The 21151-nt window shown below is 35.2% G+C and overlaps 1 protein-coding gene and 1 long non-coding RNA gene across 3 annotated transcripts; one reads left to right on the plus strand and one right to left on the minus strand.

The window, feature by feature from the left end:
• Positions 1 to 11213: 11213 nt before the first annotated feature.
• On the plus strand, positions 11214 to 12570 carry LOC137743111 (disease resistance protein RPV1-like). The gene is made up of 3 exons (XM_068483017.1): positions 11214 to 11689; positions 11998 to 12459; positions 12564 to 12570. The coding sequence occupies exons 1-3, from the start codon at positions 11214 to 11216 to the stop codon at positions 12568 to 12570; spliced, it is 945 nt and encodes a 314-aa protein (XP_068339118.1).
• A 200-nt stretch (positions 12571 to 12770) lies between these two features.
• LOC137741474 (uncharacterized) lies at positions 12771 to 20213 on the minus strand. 2 transcript variants are annotated; one of them, XR_011069302.1, is made up of 3 exons: positions 19902 to 20213; positions 19530 to 19654; positions 12771 to 13958 (listed from the first exon to the last, which is right to left on the minus strand). It is a non-coding gene; the product is annotated as an uncharacterized lncRNA (long non-coding RNA). The 2 variants fall into 2 exon arrangements; XR_011069301.1 differs by having other exon boundaries at positions 12771 to 13961.
• Between the last annotated feature and the right edge of the window lie 938 nt (positions 20214 to 21151).

The raw sequence follows: 21151 nt of genomic DNA on the forward strand, positions 1-21151 counted from the left end.
CTGATGTCGCATACTAATATTTTGTTATAACTGATGTTGTATACTAATATTCTGTTATAACTAATGCTGCATATTAAGTTTGGCATAACTGATGCTGCATACTAAGTCTGGTATAAGTATTAATGCATGCTAAAAAATACACTAAGTCTGGTATAACTAATGCTGCATACTAAATCTTTGTCATTTAATTCTTTACATTAAATACAATCAAGAGGAAGAGGGTGGAAAACAAAATGAAAATGAAGATCACTTTGACACATTGGTTGATAATCAGAGTATCTATGACTCCCAAAATCTAAATGAGCAAGTCTAAGATGAACAAAATATTGCACATGATTTTGCTTATCAAAGTGTTGAAAATGAAGAAAGAAGTGCGAACATCACAGACATAGACGAGACTGAAATTGATAGGGTTATCGATGATGTGGTTAAATTCCAACAAGAAGAGGCAGTACCAAAAGAGGCCCCAGGTGCATGAATTGAACAATCAATTCCTCCAATGCAAATCCAAGAATCAGTTCCTATAGTGCAAAAAAAGGCAATGATAATAGTAGGTCCAAGCATCTCAGTCCCTCAATTGCTAGTTCAAGCTAAGGAACAAGAAAGAAATGCAGCATCTGTTCCTCAACAGCTAGTTCTCCCCGAAGATTTGACAATCAAGACAAGGAAGCAACAAACATTCTATAAATGATTTCTTGCTCATCTTACGGGTGAAGAAAAATGGGAATGTGAAAACTCAGAAGACGAGTTAACACAAGAATAGTTATCTCAAAGCCAAACAGATGCTGCAGAGTACTGGAAAATGAGGTCGAAACTTGAGCTTCAGATGTTGAATAATGCTATCAACATATGCCACTATAAGAATTCTGTTATTGCAAAAATAGTTGAAGAGAATGATGCTTTGCAAAAAGAAAACAAAAAGTTGCAAAAAAAAGAAGAAAAAATTGGAAAACCAGAAAAGTGAACTCAAGAAGAAGAGCACTAAAAGAGAAGAATGAACTTGAGAAAAAAGTGAACTCAAGAAAAAGAAAAATAGGAAGAAGAAAAGAATAAGTTGATGGAAACGAACAAAGGGCTACTGAAGGAGAAGAATGAACTTGAATGGCATCAAGAAAAATCCTACAAGAAGCAGTCTGAGTTCAATGCATTAAACAAAGAAAAAATGGAAAAAATGAGAGAAATTTCAAATTCTAAAAGCTGAGAAAATTTCTCTTGAAGAATTGGTGAAGAAGCAACAAGAAGAAATTTTTAAGCTAAACAAAACCTTAGGTTTCATCAATGAGATTGAACTAGAAAAACAAAAGAAAATTGATAAACATGTTCATCAAGATTCTGTTACTGAATTTGCAACTGAAAGCGAATCTGTTAAAACAGGGGAAAAAATCGTAATCGCCTATGATCAAGAGGTAGATATTCAGTCAAAATAGGTTCCCCAAACTCCAGAAAAAGTACCAACAAAATCTTAAACACCTATTCAACCTCAAACTCGAACAATGGTCAAGCGCATCAAGTAAAAACCTAGAAAAGAGAAGGCAGATATGCAATTATATTACACTGCGATGGAGAAAATAAGAGAATCGAATGAGTGGAAAGGCTATCCAGCATACTTTCTCCTATCAATAATGGACAAAAAAACCATTAACATTTTCTAGGAAAAAGCACCAGTGTAAGAAAAAATTACAAATAAATCTATAATTTCTGTTATACTTCAAAATACTGATTCTGGATTAACATATTTATATGTATATTGTATTTCAGGGACATATATTGGTCATCAACTAAAAATGAGTTCAGTTACTATGACAATTTTGTGATGAAAGAAGAAATGGATTGATTTCTTGGAGATAAGAGAGTTACAAATACCGTTATTGATGCACACAACTACATCCTCAGAGACCAAGAAAGTAGTTTGGATCATCAAAACTTCTACTTCTTGGTCAATCTCTTTGTAAGTTATAGATATTGAATTTAGACAAAATCTATTCAATGTCATTGATGTTGCATACTTATGTTTCATACACATGTTCACATTGATGATTAATACTAGTGCTGCATATTGATTGTCCATATACTAATTATGTTTTGGATAAACAGATGAACTTCAACACTTATGAAAACAATGAAGCCAAAATGAAAGAATTAAAACACATTTTAGAGGAGCAATTAAAGGAGCAAATGGGAGTTGCGCGAAAAATCTTTATACCTCTTCTAAATCACGAACACTACACATTGGTTGTGTTTGACACAGAGAAAAGACATTTCAAATTTTACAACTTTAACAGAAAAAACCTCCAAGAAGGTGAAGCAAACATCCACAATAACAATGCATATAAAGTGGTAAGTGTAAATTCATTATTGTTTATATTTTTAGTGATTTCCTAGTACATTTTTGAAACATAAGCTTAATTTGTATACATGTCAAAATGGTTGAAGAATGATACAACAATAGAGACAGATTATTTCATTTGCCATTAAATGAAAAGGAAAGTTCAACAACTGACTACATCCGAAAGAGCCCTACAAATGCAACTTTTGAGATGGATGAAGATAAACAATGTTATATTCAGCTTGAATCGTAAGCATAATTGTATATTTTGATTGTTCTAGTTGACTTACTGTTTTTGGTTACATATTTAAGATTCAACTAATTTTTGTAATGAATAAGACAGTAAAATGATGTTGCACACTGAGTTTGGTATAACTGATACTGCACATTATTAAGTCTGGTATAACTGATGCTACATTATAATTCTGGTATATCTGATACTCAGTTATAAATGTTCAATGATAAAATGATTCTACACCAATCATTAGATTCCATAGAAAATAATAATTCTGCTTACTGAATGAGTCTACTATAACTGATGTTGTATACTGAAGCTATATTCTTCCACAACTAAAGCTGTATACTTAGTTTGCTTTAACTGATGCTGCATCAGTCTGCTTTAACTGATGATACATGCTAATTATGCAAATTTATTTTACAGAGACTATTGTAGTGTATTTGTGATGTACTACATCAAACAAATAGCCAAAATGTGAAAAGATTAAAAATGCTTAAACAAGCGGGAAGTCCACTATGTGCACCGTGATGTTGCATCTCAAATAATAAATCATAGATTGAGCTGGAGCTGGAGCATGAAGTTTAAAATTAATGTCAACTGATTAAGATTCTACGAATTGATACTGCACAAGTATTACGTTGAAAATTAATGTTTATATAAAATTGATGCTGCACACTTATACTCTACACGTATTACGTTGAAAAAGTGATGCTGGATCCAAAGTATTAAGTTCGATCTATGCTATGATTTATCATTCATGGATGTTAAAAAATAAGGGTGAGATTCAAAAATACCAACCAATTGAAAGGATAAATTCAATTGAAAACATTTGATTCATCAATTATTATAGACGATATTAATAAAAATAGAGTAATATAAGTAAGAAATCAATTAATCATACGTGACATTTACCCATCCCACGCTTTTGAATCAATGGATTCATTGGTCAACAACCCCCCTAATCCCCCAATCCCCCAACCCCCCAAAACTTATGTCAACTGATTAAAATTGTATGAGTTGATACTGCACAAATATTACGTTGAAAATTTATGTTTATATAAAACTGATGCTGCATACGTAGTACTTTGAAAAATATTAAATGTTTATTATGAGGGTCCCACCCAACCCCCTAAAAAAAATTATTCCAACTGATTATGCACAATTATATGAATTGATGCTCCACAAACTAATATATATAATAACTATACTGCAAAAAACAAAAGGACCTTCAATGGAAAAAAAAAAAAAAAGCATGAGTGGATACTGCACAAAATATTACTTCGAAAAATAATGTTTATATAAAATTGATGCTGCATACTGATATTGCAATGATGCTGCACAAGTAATACGTTGATTATTTAAAATTGATGCTTTATAATACGTTGATTATTTAAAATTGATGCTTTACAAGTATTATGTTAAAAAATAGTCTCATATTCATACAAACATAAACTCAATTGCTAAAAATTGATTCTTCATAAATTGGATAACAAAAAATTGCAAAATACAACAAACTGATGTTGCATACAAAATGTATAACTTGATTCTGTATAAAATCAAAAACTTATTATGATTGAAAAATATCAAAAAACCTGATTTGATAACAAACTTCAAAAATACAAAAAAAAAAAAAAAAAAAAAAAAAAACTCCAATACTCAAAAACAAAAACAAAAATCAAACTAAAGCCTGACATGCCTTACATTGTTTATATCAAAAGTGGGCTTATTCAAGTGAAAAACGGGGACAATAAGAAACTGATAGCTTAGTTTATAAGAAGAAACTTTCCAATAATCATCTATAAAATACTCAATATCACGATAATTATGCAGAATAACTTGCAATGAATGAGCAGAAGGGAATCCTTTATTCTTTCATTGAACACATGAACACTGGTATTGATCCAACATAACAACAAAAGAGTTCCTATCTCCACAACCCTCAAACACATCATCAAATGACCAACTAACAATCCAATGACTACCTTCTTGAACAAAACCTCTAAGATCATTGTTTTTTTTTTGACATAACAAAAAAAAACCACTTCTCTGAAACACGCCTCTTGTCAGACATCATGACCATCAACCTCCATTTGATTGATTCAATCAAATCAAGAATAGGCATCCGACGCTCTTCAGAGATCATTGCGTTAAATAATTCTGTAGTTGCATTACTCATTTCATCCCACCGATTTCCTCGAAAATGTAGAATAGAATAATGCTCTTTTAGAATATCATCTAAAAATGAATCAGAAATATCTCCGCCAACACTTCTTATTTTCTTAATATTTCTATCAAAATCTTCAACACTACATGCATATACACAATTCTTGAAATATTCACATAATTGATCATTCAAATATTTATTACCTGCACATCGCCTCTCCAAATTTTTCCTTAAATGTATAACGCAGAAACCATGAGAAGCAGCAGGGAAGTACTTGCGAATAGCATTCAAAAGTCCATGATGTCGTTTGGTAATAAACGTGATATTCCTTCTTTGGTAATTTAATATCTAAGCCAAATATTCAACAAACCACGTCTAATTCTCTTTATTTTCTATGTCAACAATACCATAACACATAGAAAAAATATATGTATATAAATTTTTTTTATAATTATACAAAAAACAGGTTCTACACATAAATATTACTGATGCTGTACATTATTAAACTGATGCAGCATTTTAATAAATAGATACTGCACATTATTAAACTGATGATGCACATTATTAAACTGATCTTGCACTTTAATAACTTAAAAAATAGGTTATGCACATAAACATTACTGATGTTGCATATTATTAAACTGATGTTGTACATTATTAAACAGACGCTGCACATTATTAAACTGATGCAGCACTTTAATAAACAGATCCTGCACATTATTAAACTGATGTTGCACTTTAATAAACTTAAAAAAAAAACTTACCATTATTTGTATTTTTAGCACAGTAACCAAGAAGAGTACCAATATATCTTCCCTTAAAAACGTACAATCAAGGAACAACATTAGTCTACACCATAGGAATCCTTTAACACAAGCTCCAAAAGAAATGAATAACCTTTCAAATCAATTACTATCATTATCAAATTCTAATGCATAAAGCAATCCATCATTAACACGCACAAACTCATCACGGTACCAAGGCAAAAATTCAAATGAAAGAGCCTCATCACCTTAACCTCATTATATGCAATCTCTTTGCCACGCCAAGCTGCACGGTATTTCACATCAAGACCATAACTCTCCTTCATTTCTCTCATAACATCCTTTACCTTAATAGACGGATTTGAACGAACATTGGCAGCCAACAAAGAAGACAAAACAGAAGGGGCAAACCTTTTATTCTCCTTTTAACGAATACGTCCAGTGCAAGTATGAATATTATTTAATTTTTTAATAATAAAACAACCACAAGGCTGTTGCACAACGACATGAACACATTATTGACACCTCTCCGACAGTTTCTTTAAGCAAACAATAACACTCTTCCAATCATTTCTAGTGAACTTGAAATCAAAACCAACCTCAATAGAGTATTGTTCAAGTTTTCTACGAAACTCAACTGCACCATCTTCGTAATTTTGACTCTCATAAGAAATATAACTCTGTAACTCATTTGTTGCATAATGGTGAGGTCCATAAGAGTCATACTTACCCAAAAATTGGTTCTCATCTCCAATACTACTAGCTTCACTAAGACAAGACAACACACTACTAGTAGAAACAATAGACATCTCCTGCTTAGCTTGAACATAAACATCAACAACTGGATTTGAAATCAAGTTATTCACCAGAAGATTTGTCTGAATATCTTCATTACACTCTAATAAACAGTTTGGTTCACCTCCATATAAGGAGTATTTCAACAAAAAGCCTCATGATGACAAACTTGGAAACCTCAAAGTCAATTGTCCATACAAATCCTCATAACTAGTATGCGGATAAAGCGGCACAACTAATGCACAGTTTTCATATATACATTCAAAATTTTAACAACGGACATGATCTACACAAAAATATATAAATAAATAAAGTTAAATTGATGATGCACATAAATAATTGTATATATCTATGCATTCTAAAATGTAAATCTATAATAAATAAAACTGATATTGCACAAATATCTGTAAAACAGTGCAACACAAAAAACGCCAACAAGGATGCTGCACACTGGTGTTGTACACTTATCGGCATAATAAAACTGATGTTGCACAAATATATGCAAATAAAATAACTGATGCTGCACAATTTTCTAATCCATAATCCTTTAAATAAATATTTATATAAACTGATGATGCACAAATTATGTTGATTAAATAAAACTGATGCTGCAAAATTTTTTAATCATGGTCCTTTAAATAAATATTTATATAAACTGATGCTGCACCAGTATTATGTTGATTAAATAACATTAATGCTGCACAAGTATTAAGTTGAAAATTATTAAATGCTTAAAGGGTTGGGAGGAACGCTTAAAGGGGTAGGTTCCCCACAACCTCCACCCCCGGTTGGAAAAAAAAAAAAAAAAACTTATGCCAACTGATTAAGATTCTATGAGTTGATACTATACAAGTATTACGTTAAAAATGAATGATTATATAAAACCGATGATGAATAATGATGCTGCACACGTATTATGTTAAGAATTAATGTTTATATAAACTAATGTTGCACACGTATTGCATTAAGAATTAATGTTTATATAAACTAATGTTGCACAAGTATTATGTTGATTAAATAAAACTGATACTGCACAAATATTAAGTTGAAAATTTAAATGCTTATTGGGGGGTTCCCCCCCCCCCCCCCAAAAAAAAACTTATGCCAACTGATTAAGTTTCTATGAGTTGATACAGCACAAGTATTACGTTAAAAATAAATTATTATATAAAACTAATGCTGGACAGTGATGTTGCACACATATTACATTAAGAATTAATGTTTATATAAATTGATGCTGCACACTTATGATGCACACGTATTACTTTGAAAAATATTAAATGTTTATGGGCCCCCAACCCTCCCCAAAAAAAAAAAAACTTATACCAATTGATTCTGCACGATTCTATGAACTGATGCTGCATAAACTAATATATATGATAACTATACTTCACAAAACAAAAGGAATTTCAATGAAAACCAAAACCATCACAATGAAAAATCACATTCGCCAAACACTCGATCAAATAAGCTCAAAACCAAATCAAAACCTTCAAAACTAAAAAACCGTGATTGAAAAAATAAGAACAATCCAAAAAAACTAAATGCGACCAATAAAAAAATTGAAAATTCAGAGACTCTTTCAAAATCTAAACCAAAATAAATTCAAAAACACACAAACACTTCGAAAATCTAAATCGGAATACATAAAATTCAGAGAGATAAACGTGAGATAAACACTTACCTTGGAAGAAAACTTGAATGATTCGAATAGAAATTATGGCGAGAGATAATTGAGGGAGATGACGAAATATAAATTGGAATAGATAAACTTCAGAGAGAAAGAAAAACAGCAGAGAAAACAAAAATATAATTCGAATGATTTGAATCACCGTCGATTTCTAACGGAAAAATCAGACATGACGCCATCTTACGCGGAATTTAAAAATGTCAATTCTTGAAATCTTTAAAAAGTGTTGTCTCAATATATAATTAAGTATTGAAAGTATACTCTAAATGTAATTGGAAAAATTTAAAAAGCCCTAACCGTAAAAAATTTACTTCTAATTAGATTTAGTATTCAAATGTAAATTTTAAGAAGGTGGGAAAAATCTCACCAAATCCTTACCCAACGAAGCCAAGTTCTCGGCTAAAAACTTCTCTACCGACAAAATACTTCGTAGGCAATAACACTAAGAAAAAGGATCCTCTTCGGATTCACTTTATGGGGATCCCTACATCCTAACCATTCATCGTATATCGTGCGGCCAGTTTTTGTTAGATACTATTTGTGTTTAATTTTAAATAAAAAAGTCAAATGATTTCTGACTGCACGATACACTATGAACGGCTAAGATGTGGGGATCCCTAGGATCCCCACAAAATGGATCCGGATGTGATCCAATAAGTTGTTTGGAAGAGTTTACCCCAAAATCTTAACCATGGTACACACGTTTAGTTGACAAAGCAAAAAAATCTGTCGGGTGAAAGCTGTTCTGACAAATTCTTACTTAGTCGGCTTAGAAATTGTCGGCAAAATAATATTTTCTGGTAGTGTACGGTTCACTCCTACTCTTGTTCGCATCGAAACTGCCATTTTGATGGTAGTTGTTATATATTCAAACTAATTAAGTTTTCAAATGACGTCCGAATGTCAAACCAGAACTTTTAGAAAGAAAAAAATATGACTGAACTAGCTAGTCCACGCCTGCATGCACCAAGTAATTAGTTGGAAACTGGCAAATGTGATGCTAGGCAAATTGTCTAATATTTACGCGCTTCGTACTAGAGAAAATATTATTTTCTAGTTATAAATTTCTCCAACATTTTTTTTTTAACAAAAAAAAGTTGTTGGCAGCCAACTACATGTGTGTGTGTGTGTGTGAGTAGAGTCGAATAAGCCTTTCGCATAAAGATATAGCCAGCTCTTACAATGATCACTAGGCAAGGAGCCTCTTCCTCCTCTTCTTCCGTCAACCATTTATGGAAATACGATATCTTCATATGTTATAGAGGCGTGGATACACACAACAATTTTATTCAAAAGGGAATCAAGGCGTACCTTTTTAGAAGAGGAGAAGAACTTTCATTCCCCACGCTTGTCAAAGTTATTGAAGAGTCAAGGGTTTCTGTACACGGTTCACTCCTACTCTTGTTCGCATCGAAACTGCCATTTTGATGGTAGTTGTTATTGATAGGATTTTTTATCACCTGCAAAAGTAGGGATAAAAACACTTAAAAATACTTGCAAGAGTACAAGGTTGTCGTAGTATAACAGCTCAAGCAAAGTCATTTTCCATTAAGATTGAATGAATAATTTGTGTTTAAAACCAACTCTTAATTAATTATTGAAAACAAAGTTTAGAAAATGTTGATTTTAGAATTTAATATAATAAAAACGAATTTGAAAATAAAACAATTAAAGAAATTAACTAGAGGTCAATTTAAAGAAAGTCAATTTGTAAAGCCTAGGGTTCCGCCGTCCCCTTAACAATTCTACGCAATTTTACTAATTACTTATGAATTTCCATACACATGCTTTGAATGTTAAGTTTTCCTAATGTATATTTTCCTTGTGATGTTCAAGCGAAAACGTATATCTAACATGCAACCCATCTGTGATGTTCATATCAAATATAAACATGCAAGACTCATTAAGCTTTGTGAAAACCCTTTGAACAACCATGCAACCCTTAAGAGCATGATGTTCGTCTTAAGTGAACTTACAATTACTAATCACAAGAAGCCCTCCTCAATTTTCAGGGTGATGGTCCAACAGAAATCTTAATGGTCGCGAATCACTAAAAATCACAAAAAGCCCTCCTCAATTACTAAAAATCTTAATGGTCGCGAATCACTAAGACAATTAGATAGTTTTAATCGCGATGATTAATAATTCAAAGCAAGCATGCATCCATTCATAAGCAAATTAATAAATCACATATTCATACTAAGGCTCAAGGTTTCGTCCTAGCAAAAGAACTTAGTTATGAACAATCATAAAAAAAAATATTATTAAGAACAAGGATAGAAAACACCTAGAAAATAAACTTGAATTGTCAAAGGCTTGTGCTTTTCCTCTTCTCCCTCCCTTCTTAACCCTAACGGCTAAAAAGACTTATTTATACTACTACAAAATAAAACCCTAAAAAGTCTTAGAATAAAACTAGGAAACATACTAAAATAATAAAACAGAAAATAAAAGGTTTCCTATTTAAACTGAAACTTCTCAGAAAATCAGACTTTTGACCAACCAAATCGACTCCGATTTGGTCCCAAAAGTCTCTTTTGAAAGCTGGGGACGTCCCCTACAAATCCTCAGAAAGAATCTTCCTCAAAATATGTCATCTTAACCTCCAAAATACCCAAAATGTCCAGAAGCGTCAATCTGGAAAAGTTGTGCGCTGGACCTTTATTTCATCGTCACGGTCAAACGGCTTGGTAGAAAAATCTGAAACTTTGACACAATAATCTTGAAAGAATCAAGAACATCCTCCAATTGGAATCACTCCAAAATTCATCTGTTTGATCACTTTTTGCTCTAGAGGAAGTCAAATGTCCTACATTGAAAATATATATCAAAGTATCAAAATTCTACCAAAATAACTAAGATATTAATACTAAGATAAGGGTAAAATATATGGTATAATATGGACTCATCAGTTATATATTCAAAACTAATTAAGTTTTCAAATGACGTCCGAATGTCAAACCAGAACTTTTAGAAAAAAAATATGACTGAACTAGTTAGTCCACGCCTGCATGTACCAAGTAATTAGTTGGAAACTGTTTGGCAAATGTGATGCTAGACAAATTGTCTAATATTTACGCGCTTCTTACTAGAGAAAATATTATTTTCTAATTATAAATTTCTCCAACATTTTTTTTTTTTAACAAAAAAAAGTTGTTGGCAGCCAACTACGTATGTATATATATATGAGTAGAGTCGAATAAGCCTTTCGCATAAAGATATAGCCAGCTCTTACAATGACCACTAGGCAAGGAGCCTCTTCCTCCTCTTCTTCCGTCAACCATTTATGGAAATACGATATCTTCATATGTTATAGAGGCGTGGATACACACAACAATTTCACATACAATTTGCACAACAATTTTATTCAAAAGGGAATCAAAGCCTACCTTTTTAGAAGAGGAGAAGAAGTTTCATTCCCCACGCTTGTCAAAATTATTGAAGAGTCAAGGGTTTCTGTCATCGTATTCTCTGAAAACTTTGCGTCCTCGGAGTGGTGCTTGGAGGAACTGGTTAAGATCCTCCAATGTAAGGAATCTCAGCAGCAAATAGTTTGGCCAATTTATTACAAGGTTGATCCCTTGGATGTACGTTACCAAAAAGGAAGTTTTGGCGAGGCACTAGCTGATTTTGAATCCAAGTACATCAAGAACATGGAGAAGGTGTTGAGGTGGAGAACAGCTCTTACAGAAGCAACAAATCTGGATGGCTGGTATTTCTTGGAGGGGTATGATTCTAACCCTACCTTTTACTAAACTAGTTTCAATATATATACACGTTTGACATTCAATTTATCACATTTTCTGTAAGCTTCGCTTTCTTGAACGAACGACAAACAATAACACTCAGTTTGATGGAAAAAATTGATAGATTAGAACGGTACTAGAGGGAAAAATGACATTTAAAAAAAGATAAGGCTGTTCAAAACCGAATTAAAAATTCATGAAGCAAATCGGAGTTAACATAGGCACTGCTAAATTTTCTATTTAACTAAAATTTTCTTATGTTTTTAACTTGCAGGCACGAATCTAAATTTATTCATAACTTTGTTGAAGAGTTATCAGTACAAGTGTTAAACCGTAAATATCTAAACGTAGCAAATTATCCAGTTGGAATAGACTCTCATTTACGGGTTATGAGTGAGCTTTTAGGTATTGGGGTAAATGATATTCGCATGGTAGGTATATGGGGGACTGAGGGAATAGGAAAAACAACAGTTGCTAAAGCTGTTTACAATTCAATTGCCCATAATTTTGACGGTAGCTGTTTTTTGGAAAATGTTAGAGAAAAGTCGATGACAAGTCGAGGCCTCGTCCAACTACAAAATATTATTCTTTCTGATGTACAAGGGGGGAAACAATTGGAGGTGATCAATGTTGATAAGGGAATCCAAGTGATAAAGGAAAGGCTGAGCAACAAAAGGGTCCTCTTAATTCTTGATGGTGTCGATCAGCTAGACCAGTTAAATAAACTAGCTGGAAGGTCTGATTGGTTTGGTTTGGGTAGTAGAATTGTCATAACAACAAGAGACAAGCGTCTGCTAACCGCTCATCAAGTTGATCTAATATACAATGTCATGGGATTAGAGTTTGATGAAGCTTTAGAGCTCTTCAGTTGGAATGCCTTTCGAACAAATAAAATTCCAGATGATTATGCCAAACTAGCAAGCACAATAGTGGAATTTGCTCAAGGGCTTCCATTGACTCTCGTAGTTTTGGGTTCATTCTTATGTGGTAGAAGCGTCGATGAGTGGAAAACTGCATTAGATGGTTATAGAAGAGTTCCAAACTTAGATATCCAAGAAATTCTCAAAATAAATTATAATGTGTTAGAAGATCAGGTGAAAGAAGTTTTTCTTGACATTGCATGTTTCTTAAATGGAAAATATAAGAATTATGTGATAAAAATGCTAGAAAGTTGTCACCTCAATCCCGAGTATACTGTTAAAGTACTTGTCCAAAGGGCTCTCATAAATATCAAAGACGATCACATTTGGGTGAGTGAATCTCTAGAAGAAATGGGTAAAGGAATAGTTCGCCAAGATTCTTTAGTTGAGCCCGGAAAGCGTAGCAGATTGTGGTTTTACAAGGAATATGTGAAGCATGTTCTAACGGAAAACACAGTAAGTAGATCTATTTTATTTCAAAAGCAACATTATCTAAAAGTCAAAATTGGAAACACTTACACTTGTATTTGATAAATAACTTGTTTTGTTCATGCAACTGTTTCTTTAATCATGCTAGGGAACATGTGAGATTAAAGGCATGATCGGGAAGTTTCCCAAATCAGATGAAATATTCTTGAGTGGTAAAAGCTTCTCAAAGGTGAAACATCTTCAACTTTCATAACCATAATCAACCAGCATGCTCTTATGCATAAATATTCTTTTAAGCTTTAAGAATGAACGTACTTGCAGACTTGGGCTTAGCCAAGTTGACTAGAGCATTGTATTTCCCCCACTGCACCAAAGTTTGCATCCTCATCTCCGCAATTCAGATGAATTTAGCGTATAATATCACTTGCAACCGAAAAAAGAAAATGTATGAATGTTTTTAATGATTATTTTTTGTATAGGTTGTTTCAACAAAGTGGACCTTTTTACTGATGGCCAGCCTTTGCCAAGAGATTTTGTCACTTGCATTTGATCAGGCTTCATCACCCAAAAAACCTCAGTATGCTTTGATTGGCATGCTGTTGGCTTTTGCATCTCTGCTCACTTGCATTTGGGAGCTTATTCACAAGGGTAAGAAGGAAAAGGCTGTTATATCGAGGTTCGGAATGTTGTGGTGGCTTTTTGGTAGTCTTCCTCAATTTTATGCTCTAGTTGCCGGCATCGCTCAGTGCATTTGCTCGACAGTTCAGTATGTTTGCTTCATTCGGCATGAACAGAATCCGATCAAAGTATCTCTCTTGCCTGCCATCTTTCTTGTATGTTTGGCCACTTCAAGATTGACTTGGAATCAAATGCAGCAGAAGTCGGACTACTGAACAAAATGAGTTGTTGGATTAATCAAACAGCGTGGGCGTTTCAACTTTGTTGGAAATTCAAATCAAGCTAGCTATTGTTGAAAATCAATGTCAAAGTTAGGCATGGAAAGTTAGGCAATGTTAGGTATGGTTGAATAAAAATTATTAGGTGCAATTAATGTGTTTTGTGTGGTAATAAATAATCTTAGTTTAATCATTTGGTTTGCTATAAATACCGAAGCTCTCAAGCATTGTAAATCATCCCATCCAAATCCCACTTCCAATTGTGAAGAAGCTTGTAAGCTTTCTTATTCCAATAGTTTGTAAACCTTTTTTCATATATCAAAGTCCAAGTGTTTTGCCAAAACTTGTTGCTTCCCTCCTTTCTCTATTTCTTTCTTTGTCCAATTTTATTTGAGAGTGCAAAGTGAAAGAGGTGTGATAGAGTTTGTAAACTTATCACCCACATATTTTGGTATTGAGTTAGTAAACTGTCAAATACCAACAATTGGTATCAGAGCCAGAATACCACTCTGGCAGGTGCAGCAGTTATGGCGTCCAACTTAGTGCAACTCCAAGTTCCCACATTGAAGAAAGAAAATTACGAAAGATGGTGCATCCAATTCAAAGCATTGTTTGGATCACAGGAGCTATGGGAAGTTGTCAGTAGTGGGTATGTTGTACCCACTGCCGAGCAAGAAGCCGTATATACTGCGGATCAAAGGAACACTCTCAAGGACTTACGAAAGAAGGACCAAAAGGCGCTGTATCTTCTATACCAGGGTTTGGAAGATTCAACGTTCGAGAAGGTTGCAGAAGCAACAACGAGCAAGCAAGTATGGGATACACTCAGTACAATCTACAAAGGAGTAGATCGAGTCAAGAAAGTGAGGTTACAATCACTTCGAGCAGATTTTGAAACTGCTCATATGAATGAAGGGGAGAGCATCTCCGACTATCACTCAAGGCTCATTGTGATAGTAAATCAGATGAGGAGAAATGGCGAGAGACTCGATGAAGTACGAGTTGTGGAGAAGATACTCCGGTCACTCACATCTAAGTTTGAGCATGTGGTGACTGCCATTGAGGAATCCAAGGATTTGGAGGTGATGAGCGCAGAAGAACTACTAGGATCCCTCCTAGTTCACGAGCAACGCATTCAGAAGAATGCAAGCCCCACAACGCTAGAGCAAGCTTTGGAGTCAAAGTTGAATATTGACAAACCAAATAAAGGTCGTGGGCAGTGGAACTCACGTCGTGGGAGCTCATCCAACCGTAGCCGAGGACGAGCCCGAGGAAGATGTCGAGGCTATGCACAAAATCAAGGTCAGTCTCAGGAGTGGAGATCTACTCGAGGAAAGGCGCATATCCAGTGTCACAACTGTAAGCAATATGGACATTATGCCAATGAATGTTCACATAAAAATGGTGAGCATGTCAACATGGCAGAATCAAGTGGAAATACTGATGAAGAACTTACAGTCTTACTAGCACACCATGATTCCAGTAGCCAACAAGATGTTTGGTATTTGGACTCTGGTGCAAGCAATCACATGTGTGGAAAGAAGAAGTTTTTTGCCGAACTCAAAAAAGGGGCCTATGGATCTGTAAGTCTTGGTGACTCCTCAAAGTTGCCAGTTGAAGGCAAAGGGAAGATCAAGATCATCCAGAAGGATGGAAGAGAAGAATACATCTCCGATACCTACTACATACCAGGTATGAAGAGCAACATTCTGAGCATTGGTCAACTGCTCCAGAAAGGGTACATTATACATATGGAGAACATGCTTCTCACTCTCAGGAATGCAAGGAGAAAGCTTATTGCACGTGTTCGAATGTCAAAGAACCGGATGTTTCCGTTGAATTTGAACACAAAGATTGGAAGCTGCAACATCGGTGTAATGGAAGATGAGTCATGGAAATGGCATCTTCGATTTGGCCATCTTAATTTCAATGGCCTAAAGTTGCTGTCAAGTGGAGGAATGGTTCGTGGTCTACCCCAGATTGAAGCCACACGCCAAGTATGTGAAGGTTGTGTGCTTGGCAAGCAAGCACGACTATCGTTCCCTGTTGGTGATACATGGAGAGCAAAGGCACCACTGCAGTTGGTGCACACTGATATATGTGGTCCATTGGATCCCATGTCTTATGGAGGTAATAGGTATTTTATTACCTTCATTGATGATTTCAGTAGAAAGACTTGGGTCTATTTTCTCAAGGAGAAGTCAGCTGCCCTAAAAATTTTCAAGGAGTTCAAGGCACTCACAGAGGCAGAAAGTAACCACAAGCTTGTGGCTGTGAGATCAGATAGAGGTGGAGAGTACACCTCCAATGCTTTCCAAGCATACTGCAAGGAGCAAGGAATTAGGCATCAACTTACTGCTGCCTATACCCCACAGCAAAATGGGATAGCCGAAAGAAAGAATCGAACCATCCTTGACATGACAAGGTCCATGCTTAAGGAGAAGAATTTGCCAAAAGAGTTATGGGCAGAAGCTGTAGCTTGTTCGATTTATTTGTTGAATCGATGTCCAACAAAGAGTGTCAAGAGGATGACACCACAAGAGGCTTGGAGTGGATACAAGCCGAATGTTACACACCTAAGAATTTTTGGGTGTGTTGCATATGCTCAAGTTCCAGAAGCCAAGAGGAGGAAACTTGATGATAGAGGTGAGAAGTGTGTCTTTGTGGGCTATAGTGAAGAGTCCAAGGCATACAAGCTCTACAACCCACTAACTGGCAAACTAGTGGTTAGTAGAGATGTCATCTTCAGTGAGGAAGAGACATGGAAGTGGAACAACAAAGAAGTCAGTAAAGAGAAGATCGTCTCCACTGATTTTGAAGAACCAGAAGTTGTACCACCGATTGAGCAACAGCCTGCTCAAACAATCACAACAACTCCAGTGCACAGAATTGCAAGGAGTGGTCCTACATCTAGTGAGGAAAGCAGCTCCTCAACTCCAGTGAGGTTAAGGAGTCTCACAGAGATTTATGGACAAGAAGAAGAAGAAGAAACCAACCTTTTCTGCTTGTATGCAGACCACAAGCCTTTCTCATTCAATGAAGCTGTGGAAGAAGATTGTTGGAAGAAAGCCATGGAAGAAGAGATCCATGCCATCGAGAAGAATGACACTTGGGAGCTGACAAAGCTCCCACCAAATCAGAAGGCTATTGGTGTCAAGTGGGTTTACAAGATCAAACGCACTGCAGATGGGAGTGTGGATCGATACAAATCAAGGCTTGTAGCAAAGGGCTACAAACAGAAGTATGGAGTGGACTATGATGAAGTCTATGCTCCAGTTGCGAGACTTGACACGGTAAGATTGCTAATCTCTCTTGCCGCACATCATAAATGGAAAATTTATCAACTAGATGTCAAGTCAGCCTTCCTTAATGGAGTACTTGAGGAAGAAGTGTACGTGGAACAACCGGAAGGCTTCCAAGTACAAGGAGAAGAAGATAAGGTGTATCGTTTGAAGAAGGCTTTGTACGGCCTCAAGCAAGCACCACGAGCTTGGAACTCAAGGATCGACAACTACCTTCACCAAAATGGATTTCAGAAATGTCCATACGAGCATTCAGTTTACATGAAGAATGGTGAAAAAGGGGAGTTCTTAATTATTTGTCTCTATGTAGATGATTTATTGTTTACAGGAAACAATGAGGCAATGTTCCATGAGTTCAAGCAATCCATGTTCAGTGAATTCGAGATGACTGACAATGGATTAATGTCATACTTTCTTGGCATAGAAGTGAAGCAAGAAAGTGATGGTATCTACATCTCTCAACAAAGGTACATGAGAGACATATTGAAGAAGTTCAATATGGACAAGTGCAACACTGTCAATACCCCAGTCGCAACTGGATTGAAGCTGTCCAAAGGAGGAGAGGGTGAGTTTGTAAACTCAACAGTGTACAAAAGCCTCGTTGGAAGCCTAAGGTACCTTACAATCACAAGACCTGATATAGTTTATGGTGTTGGACTCGTGAGTCGATACATGGAAACACCAAGGGAGTCTCATTGGCTGGCCGCCAAGAGAATTTTGAGGTACATAAGAGGTACTCTAAACTATGGTCTATTTTATAATTTTGGTGAAGATGCAAAATTATTTGGTTATTCAGATAGTGATTGGGGAGGTGACCAAGATGAAAGGAAAAGCACAACTGGCTATGTGTTTTTTCTAGGATCAACAGTTTTCTCATGGACTTCAAAGAAGCAATCAATTGTTGCTTTGTCATCATGTGAAGTCGAGTATGTTGCTGTAGCCTCAACCGTGTGTGAGGCAATTTGGTTAAGAAATCTGTTGAAGTCAGTGTGTCATCCACAAGTGGAATCCACTGTGATTCACGTAGATAACGTGTCTGCAATCAAACTTGCAAAGAATCCTGTTCAACATGGAAGGAGCAAGCACATTGATACCAGATTCCATTTTCTAAGGGACCATGTGAAGCAAAAGACAATTGAACTTGTCTACTGTCACACCAAGGAACAAGTGGCAGACATCTTCACAAAGCCATTGCCAATTGAAACATTCCGGCTACTGCGTGAAATGCTAGGAATGAAGGCGTTTTGATTTGAGGAGGTGTGTTGGAAATTCAAATCAAGCTAGCTATTGTTGAAAATCAATGTCAAAGTTAGGCATGGAAAGTTAGGCAATGTTAGGTATGGTTGAATAAAAATTATTAGGTGCAATTAATGTGTTTTGTGTGGTAATAAATAATCTTAGTTTAATCATTTGGTTTGCTATAAATACCGAAGCTCTCAAGCATTGTAAATCATCCCATCCAAATCCCACTTCCAATTGTGAAGAAGCTTGTAAGCTTTCTTATTCCAATAGTTTGTAAACCTTTTTTCATATATCAAAGTCCAAGTGTTTTGCCAAAACTTGTTGCTTCCCTCCTTTCTCTATTTCTTTCTTTGTCCAATTTTATTTGAGAGTGCAAAGTGAAAGAGGTGTGATAGAGTTTGTAAACTTATCACCCACATATTTTGGTATTGAGTTAGTAAACTGTCAAATACCAACAAACTTATGTGCTTAGTTTCAGTGTCCAGTTTTAGTTGTAAATTGTAGCTTATTTTGTGGCTCAACCCAGTTGAACTAGTCAAATGAGGAGCATTGAGATTGTACAGAAGCATGGTTGGTGTTGTAGTTTTTGGCCCTGGGATTGAAGTGACTTGAATTATGGCATCATTGTCCCTAATGAGGTTTTATCAAATGATCCTTAAAATGAACCAAAGTCTTCATGTTGGACTTCCAAATTCAAAATTAAGCAATGTCATCCCTAAAATTGACTACTTCACATCAATTTAGTCATTTAGTTTGGATATCGTCGAGTGTTCTGTTAGCTCGGACTGGACTAGTTTCAGAGACTAAGTTGGACTGGCTTAGAATAGACTAACCTGGACTAATTTAGTGAAACGTTTGAAACAATGTCGGACTAAAAATCGATAATTAACAAAAGAAAAAAAATAACATAATTTTTTTTTTAATTTTTTGCTTTTGAAGCTACTGCTTTTGAATCAACATAATTAACAAAGTGAGGGTAAATGAAAATTCAATTAATTTGCATTTGCATAAACTTACAGAGACTACTCCCATTGAAAGATTCTTGCACCATTTTTTTCTTCAGACTAATCCCACCAGACCTTAAATACCAAACTGATAATTCAAGGTTAAAACTCCATTTTTTTCTGTGCTACTTCGAGAAGCTGCAGACAAAAAGGAACAATAATTCAATTTAATATCCAATAGATTTAGTATCCAATAATTAGGAGAGAAATCTCCACTAAATCTGCAGCAAATTGAAACTTTGAAATATTAAAACTTCACAGTAACAAGACTGCGAATAATTCAATTTTCCTCAGCCTGCAAATTGCTGCAGATTCTCAATCTGCAATTTGAACTTTGGATTTGTTTTGAATCAGGAAAAGAAGAGGAGGAGGAGGAAGAGAGTACCTTGAGTCGTTACCTGTGAGAGGAAAAGAGGCTGGACTCCAGAAAGAGAGAAGCCTGAGTCGCCGCCGTCGATTAATTCCTCAGAAACAACCCATCAACCCTCTGCGTCACCTCCACAGAAAGGCGAGATCGATTTGATGACGTAGTCATCGATCTGCTACTGCTGCTGTTGATGTGCGAAAGACAAGATGCATGGGTTTGAAAGCAGAAAGTGCGAGATCAACGAAGCTCACAGAGGATTAGAGGGGCGAACGAAGCTGGTCTTAACAGTCCGGCTCTTTTTGGAGGGTCTCACTAAGACCCTCTAGTGAAGGCTTTAATGGAGATGAGTCCCTCCTAGTCCCACTAATGCTAATCCCTACTGCTAACAAACACATAATTAGACTAGATGTTAGTCTAGTCCAATTCAGTAAAGGCTAAGAATGGCAAACAAACACGCCCTTAATGTGCTAGTTAAGCATACGTATAATGTAGGGTTTATAAGTCCAATAATATGTTGCCACATTGATTATACAAAAGATAAAAATTTTAAAAGTGTTTTAAAGGTTTAAAAATAATTGAAGGTAGGGTTAACTAATTTTTATACACTCCATGTTTAGGGTGATTTTCAAAATGGGCTACAAAGTTTCAATTGTCTCATATTGCACCCAAAGATATTGAAATTGTATCACATTGACAAAACACTTATCAATTTAATGGATGATTTGACATTCAAAGAGACAGAAGGTATAAATGATAGAATCTAAATCAACCTTGACCTAGAATTGCTATAAGAATTACTAAAAGAAGAAGAACTGAATTGTATTTCTCATAACCCTTTTGGTATCTTGCACCAGAAGCTATATAGTAGCTTTTCTGTTTAAAGCTTATCCAATAAAAGAAAACTAACAAACAACATCTCAGTTACAACTAACAATTTCTTATTACAACTCGCTCCCTAAGATTAGGACACTTGTCACAATCACATGAATCACATTTGCCACTTGGTCTTCTATCATTACTCCCATCTTTGAAATGTAGCCTTGTCCTCAAGGCTAGAAATCAGGGAACTTGATCTGCAAGTCCTGCAAATTCTCCCAAGATGCATCTTCGGAAGGATGATTTTTCTAATGAACCAAAACTTTAGTTATTGAAGAATTCCCTTGTTGAACCATTCTTCTAGCTAAGATAACTTGCAGGTACATCTTGATACAGTCCTGCATCTTGAACTGATGGTAATTGAACAGTTGGAGAGACAGATGTGCCCAATT

The sequence above is a fragment of the Pyrus communis genome, chromosome 8 (assembly GCF_963583255.1).
Source record: "Pyrus communis chromosome 8, drPyrComm1.1, whole genome shotgun sequence".
Taxonomy (NCBI): domain Eukaryota; kingdom Viridiplantae; phylum Streptophyta; class Magnoliopsida; order Rosales; family Rosaceae; genus Pyrus; species Pyrus communis.

Bases quoted from the DNA above. Each gene is read 5' to 3' on its own strand.
- LOC137743111 (XM_068483017.1), top strand. From the start codon at position 11,214: ATGACCACTAGGCAAGGAGCCTCTTCCTCCTCTTCTTCCGTCAACCAT. The intron at 11,690-11,997 runs GTATTTCTTGGA...TTTAACTTGCAG, and splicing joins GCAACAAATCTGGATGGCTG to GCACGAATCTAAATTTATTC.